This window comes from Carex rostrata, chromosome 33 (genome assembly GCF_964058835.1).
Source record: "Carex rostrata chromosome 33, lpCarRost1.2, whole genome shotgun sequence".
In the NCBI taxonomy this organism is placed as follows: Eukaryota; Viridiplantae; Streptophyta; class Magnoliopsida; order Poales; family Cyperaceae; genus Carex; species Carex rostrata.
In genome coordinates, this window is record NC_135950.1 from 681,367 (window position 1) to 687,924 (window position 6,558).

General features: G+C 33.0%; 1 protein-coding gene across 1 annotated transcript; it reads left to right on the plus strand.

Annotated features, from left to right (window-relative positions):
- The first annotated feature begins 1,928 nt into the window (after window positions 1-1,928).
- Window positions 1,929-4,055, plus strand: LOC144548657 (F-box/FBD/LRR-repeat protein At1g13570-like). The gene is made up of 3 exons (XM_078297376.1): window positions 1,929-2,778; window positions 3,052-3,204; window positions 3,703-4,055. The coding sequence occupies exons 1-3, from the start codon at window positions 1,951-1,953 to the stop codon at window positions 4,009-4,011; spliced, it is 1,290 nt and encodes a 429-aa protein (XP_078153502.1). The 5' UTR covers window positions 1,929-1,950; the 3' UTR covers window positions 4,012-4,055.
- Window positions 4,056-6,558: the final 2,503 nt, after the last annotated feature.

Genomic DNA, 6,558 nt, shown 5'->3' on the forward strand with positions numbered 1-6,558 from the left:
ACTTAAAAATAAAAAATCATCACATCATCAAATTGTTATCAGAGATCACGATTAAAATTAATTAAAAATACATAATCATATAAATTTTCTATTAACATGTATTTTAATTTTTAGATAATTATTATTTTCATTGATATATTTGTTTCTTATAATATGTCCCCGTTGCAACGCACGGGCATGATACTAGTATACACATACGTTCCAATTTATATTATTTTTTGTTTCCAATTTAAATTATTTTTCTTCTTTGTTTCCAATTTAAAATATTCCAATTTAGAATATATGTATATCTACGCACACATTGATCTTCTGGAAATGGTACAAATCGTCATAGAACAAGTTGTGCCAGAGAAGGAAACACCGATTTATTCCAAATCATCAAATGGAATCAACTTCACTAAATTTGAATCAATTTGGAAATAATGATAAACCTATTTAAGATATTTGGAATAAATTAGAGTAATTTGGTTAGAAAGAAATTATTCCAAAATTATCAAATTGAATCATTGTTCTCTTTAAAACTGTCAAAATGAAATTATCAAATTGATTCAAATAATTTGAAATAATTTTCTATATAAAAAGATTTTTAGGTAAATATATTGACAGAATGGTCTTTTGCTTCATGCAGCGTAAAAGTCCTATGAAATACTTTTTGAAATTTATTGTTAATGCGCTGCATGAAATACAAACTCCTCTGTAAATATCTTTACCCGCGACTTTTTACACGCTTTGTGCCTTTGTATAGACTATAGAGAATTGTCAAGTATCAACAGGACCTTCATGTTTCTTTTAATTAAAACATACTTTGATATATTATTACAGATCATAAAACCCATATAAATATAGAACTAGAAAAACAGGATTTGCCATTTGGAATTTATAAAACACACCTTTATTTCTCTTTTCTTTTTCTTCAATTAATTCCTTCCTTGCCCAGCCCCCCTTTCTCTCTCTCTCTCTGCAAAGCTTGCTCTCTAACCTCTCACACCATTGTTTTCTCCGATCTTGCTTCAGTGATTACTTGGTATGTGAAGTTGATCTTGCCTCTACTTTTCTCATCTCTTCTCTTCTCTTCTCCTTTGCACCAGGTTTGCTTAAATTAATCCCTAACCCTAACCTTAACGGAGTTAAAAACTTAGCGTTGTCATTTGTCACATTGTAAGGTCTTGTGTCCTTCTAGAAGTCAATTTGTAATTTGGTTGGTATTGTGGTACAGTGTTTGTTAGTTGTGATATCTCTCAAATTAGTTTTTCTATGTGGCAATTGCATGGAGTTTTTAGTAAAATTGTGTGAGTTACAAACGCTCTGATTAACTATTGGACTTGTATGTTTTGTTTTCTTTGTTCTAATGGAAACAATGACTAGTCCACAGTCCCATACCTAAACCCTAACCGTCCTCTCACCAAATCACTAGTCCACTTTACTTCTGCCTCTCCATCTTCTCTTCTCCCTCTCGCCTCTATAATTCTATGATTTTTTTTTTTTATTCTCACCTCTAAACTTTTACTTGGGGGTAATTAATCAACCCCTCTCTCCCTTCCTTGATTTTGACACTACATCCATGCATTTGTGACTTTTACAGAGGAAAATACTTGCAGTATCAACTTATCATTATTTCTTTTTTTCATGAGTGTAATAGTTCATGTCTTATTAGAATTTTGTGGTGAACAAATAAAAAAAATGCATCGTTAGTGTGGTTGTGTGACACTAATTGTTTCAAATGTTAAGTGATGTCAGATCTCCTCTTTTCCTTTTACTCTTGGATTTTTGCGTTAGTAGCAAACATTGGTTTTGTTTTTTATCAACATTTCTACAGTTGAGGTTTTAGTTCATTAAATAGCCTTTTTTTTATTATTATATATTTGTATATTATTGATATGCTTCATGTGCTACTCTTCTTGATTTAGTATTCTAATGTTGCCTGCAGGTTGAAATTGACTTAACTTTTCAATGGAGGGACCTCAGCCTAAAAATAACAATGCTGATATCAGTGTAAATAGTGATTATATCAGTAACCTTCCTGCTGATATAAAAGAGAAAATTTTAATTGAACTTTCACTCAAAGAGGCAGTTAGAACAAGCATCCTCTCGAGCAGTTGGAAGGATTCATGGACTTTACTTCCAAACTTGGTGTTTCCAAATTTTATACGTGAAGAAAAATCTACAGAGTCTGGGCTTATTGAATTGGTTGACAAGGTACTACAGGTTCACCGGGGTCCAATTAAAAAATTCAGGCTTGTCAGTAGGCATGCCTGCAATGAGGCGATCGGTCGCTGGATGCTCATCTTATCTACAAATAAAATTGAGCATCTTGATCTATTTTTTTGTGGTGATGCATGCAGGAAAGGAGAAATTCCTTCCTGCTTCTTTTCTTGCAATACATTGAAATCTGTGTTCCTGTCAGGTTTCAGTATCAATGTTCCTCAGTTTTTCAATGACTTTACTCTGCTACACACCCTTTGCCTACATCATTTTAATTTGTCGGTGTTTGTTATAGAGAAATTGGTTTCGAGTTGCCCTTTACTGGAACACTTGGATCTTAGTACTTTTGTCCAGCAAGGTTGCCTTCGTATCCTTGCACCAAAACTCACTTTTTTGGCTATCTGTGGTGTTTTTAATGATATATGTTTGGAAACTCCAAAATTGGTCGAGGGAATCATTTGTCTCCATGGAGTTATTGGAGATTATGCAAAAGATGGGAAGGAAATCAACATTACACGTGCTCTTGGTCAACTTTCTAACATTCAAAAGCTAGCGATATTGGGTAAATTCATTGATGTAAGTTTGATATATGGTTAAATAAATTTACAATGATATTAGCATAATGGTTATATTCTTTCTAGTAAAGCCTCAAACTATGCACTTAAAATTTTGTTCATAATGGTTATATTCTTCTAGAATCAATGGATATGAGTTGAACACATCCTGATATGTACATGTGGTACTGTAGTGTTGACAGATCCCACCTGCATAGATTTGTCTGATACTGTAATAATATATGAGCTTATTATTTGGCTAGATGTTTATGATTTCTTCTACTTTCTTTGCAAGCACTTGGCCATGGGACCTATTCCAAAGAATCTTCCACCAATGTTCAATCATTTGTCTAAGCTTTCTGTGGATTTAGGTAGTGGTTGGAATGAGATTTCGGCTGCTCTTTACTTGTTTCAAAATGCACCGAACTTAAAACAACTCCAAATAAAGGTCTGCTACGTACTTCTCTACACTTTATATATTATTTAATAATCAAGTTTTCTATTTATGTTTTATATTATTTTTTATATTTTCGGGCAAAACTGAATGCTTGATTATTTGCAAATCCTTTTAAGTAATATTGTAGGCAAGGAAATTAGAAAGAAATACAGTTACCAAATACTAGGCAAGAATGAGGGTCAACTGAGCTCCATTCTTTTGTAAAAATTTCATGTTGATGTGTTGAATTTTAGGTAAAATTGCTACAAATAAGCTTATTGACATACATACTTGCCTACATATTTTCTACAAACAATCCCTACTTGTTCAAAAAATTAACATCAATAGCTCCACTGTATACATCGACTCCCATAGTCAAAAATCTATATAATGTTGGTGCTTGGATTGGATCAACATAATCATATGTTACTGGTAAATTCGTTAAATCTTTCTATCTCATACGTTATAATCATACTATTGACAGGGCTATTTTTTTTTTTTAATTTTTAGTGTTCATACTTTGACTATCCACCATATGTTGGAGATTGGTGGGAATTGAAAGCAATCCGAGACTGCTTGTTTAAACGCCTAGAGGTTGTGAACATTTTGTTAGATCAGGTCTCTGGGTCGTTGAATAGGACCAAGTCGATGCTAGAATTTGCCAAACTTGTGTTAAGCACTGCACCTCTGTTAGAGAAATTCCGTGTCAGGCACTTAAAGGATGACATGGTAGTTTTCAAGGAGCTCAAGTTGTTCCCCAAGTTATCAGAGAAGTGTAAAATTGATCTTCTCCTGGATTCTAGGCCATGGCGATGGTGATGAAGAGACCGATGGTGATGCATGAATAGTGTTCACTCATGCTCTAGTAGTTTGAAACCAACTTTTATGGTGACATTTTGATAAATTTCTATGTTTCAGGGGCTATCATTTTGCAGTCAGATTAATATCAGTTTCATTGAATTTTATTGGAACGTGAATGAATGGATGTTTAATTTCAATTTTGTTGCATTTTATTTTGAGCGCAACTTTCTATGACGATAGGATGAAGCAATATACGTGATAGTTTAATTATTTGTACACATCATCATAAATTATCGAGATTGTCTTGATCTTATTAATCATGGTAGAATCATTGTTTAGAAACAGATATACTGGTAAGAGGCTCAAATGGAGCCATGTTATCAGACGCACCAAAAAGTAAAAGTATAATAGATCTTAGGTTAGTTAGGCTGCTTAATTTGTTGGTGATTTTAGCTTTCTGATACGATTTTTTATTTGGGCCTTGTTCACATCTTATAATTTTTATGAACCAAATCTTGCGTTTGTTTTTGTAATATACTTATGTAAATTAATACTTGATATGTACAATTTTGTTTTGCGTCAAAATCTCTTCATTTTTTGTAAATATAAATTTGACCAAAAATGGATTTCTACGTGGCTCTTTATACCCTCCAGTAAATTGTTTCAACTTCTCAGATAGTAATTTCAGATGTCGTACTTTCATTTAAAAAAAGTTTAATTTAAACACTTTATAAAGTTTATATATTAAAATATATAACTTTAACACTTAGTATAAGAGATACATTTATGTTGCTCTTTGACTGGACCACTGCTTTAATCTTTAGTTACATCAAATGTAAATAAGAGAGAGAAAGAGAGATGGAGTGGCAAACAAAAATAAAAAAGAGAAGCAGTACCGTTACAATTTATTAAATTATAAGTTCAAAATAGTTCAACAATTGTTTTACTTTATTAATCATTGTTATGTACATTTCAAAACAATATTTCACTGAGACGATTTAATTTCTCATCAAAGTCCTATTTTTTTAATATCATAAAAATATTCAACAAAAATTATCAAATAATTATGAAATAAAAAAAATATAAAATACAAAATTTTGAAATATTTTGACAGAGTGACGAAGGTCAAAGGGCAGCAGTTGGAAGCCTGGAAGGCAGAGAGAGCGTGATGAGACCTAGAAATTAAGATTTTCTCGGCACACGGGGCAGTATCCTGTGATATTTTGTCGGCACACAGGCAGGTCTAAATGTCTAATTAATCATCGAGGCAGACAAAGCATAATAGCACAGAGCATGATTAAAGAAGATGGTCAACAACACTTCCCAAGGGGACAAGGCTTAGACCTCGTTAATACTTTGAAAATAACCCTTCCGCCTCTCTCATAGTCTTATTATCTCATATCTAAAAGTTAAGTCGATGTGCAGTACACATATGAAGAGGCTCTTAAAAAAATCAAATCTGGTCAACAACACTTCCCAAGGAAGCAAGACAACGAGGCTTAGGCATTAGGTCTCCTCGTTAATAGTTTGAAAATAAACATCTAAACCCTCCTCTAACTACATTGCTGCTGCCTTTCCGTCTTCTCTTCTCCCTCTCCCTCTACACTTTTACTTGGGCAATTAATCTCCTCTCTCCCTTTATATAAAAAATTTCCTTCCTTGGCATTGTGGCTTTTACAGAGGAAAACACCTGCGGTATCAACTCAACATTTTTTTTTTTTTCATGTTTTATTAGAAAAATGCATCGTTAGTGTGACCCTAATGTTCTGTATGTCAAGTGATATCAGATCTTCTCTTTTCATTTCCCTCTTTCCTTTTTTGCGTTAGTAGCAAACAACGAATTTTGTATGTTATCAACATTTCTACAGTTGATGTTTTAGATCATTAAATAGTATTTTATTTATTAAATATTTGTTGCATAATCTTATGCATTATTTGATACATTTTCAAATCTTTGGCTACTAAATTGTAGACCCTAGTTTGTTTCATGAGCTGAATAATGATCTGTTACTACTAGTTGAGTACCTATTGATATGTTTTTATATGCTACTTTTCTTGATTCAGTCTGAGGATTCTATTTTTAATAACCATAAAATGTATTCTAATGCTGTCTCTCCTGCAGGTTGAAATTGACTCTAGTTTTCAATGGATGCACCTCCACCTAAAACTAACAGTGTCGATATCCACATGAATAGTGATTATATCAGCAACCTGCCTGCTGAAATAAAAGAGAAAATTCTAGCTGAACTTTCACTCAAAGAGGCAGTCAGAACAAGCATCCTCTCGAGCAGGTGGAAGGATTCATGGACTTCATATCCAAATTTGGTGTTTGAAGAAAAATATACAAAGTCTAGGCTTATTGAATTGGTCGAGAAGGTACTACGGGTTCACCGGGGTCCGATTAAAATATTTAAGTTTGTCAGTGAGCATGCCTCCAATAAATGTGTGATTCCTTCTCGCTTCTTTTCTTGCAATGACTTTACTCTGTTACACACCCTTTGCCTATCTCATTTTAATTTGCCGGGGTTTGGTATAGAGAAATTGGTTTCAAGTTGCCCTTTACTT

What these genes read in the sequence shown, in the direction of transcription:
- LOC144548657 (XM_078297376.1), top strand. Translation starts at nt 1,951, where the DNA reads ATGGAGGGACCTCAGCCTAAAAATAACAATGCTGATATCAGTGTAAAT. An exon ending in TATTGGGTAAATTCATTGAT is followed by an intron (nt 2,779 to 3,051) that starts GTAAGTTTGATA and finishes TTTCTTTGCAAG; the next exon opens with CACTTGGCCATGGGACCTAT. An exon ending in TAAAACAACTCCAAATAAAG is followed by an intron (nt 3,205 to 3,702) that starts GTCTGCTACGTA and finishes TTTAATTTTTAG; the next exon opens with TGTTCATACTTTGACTATCC.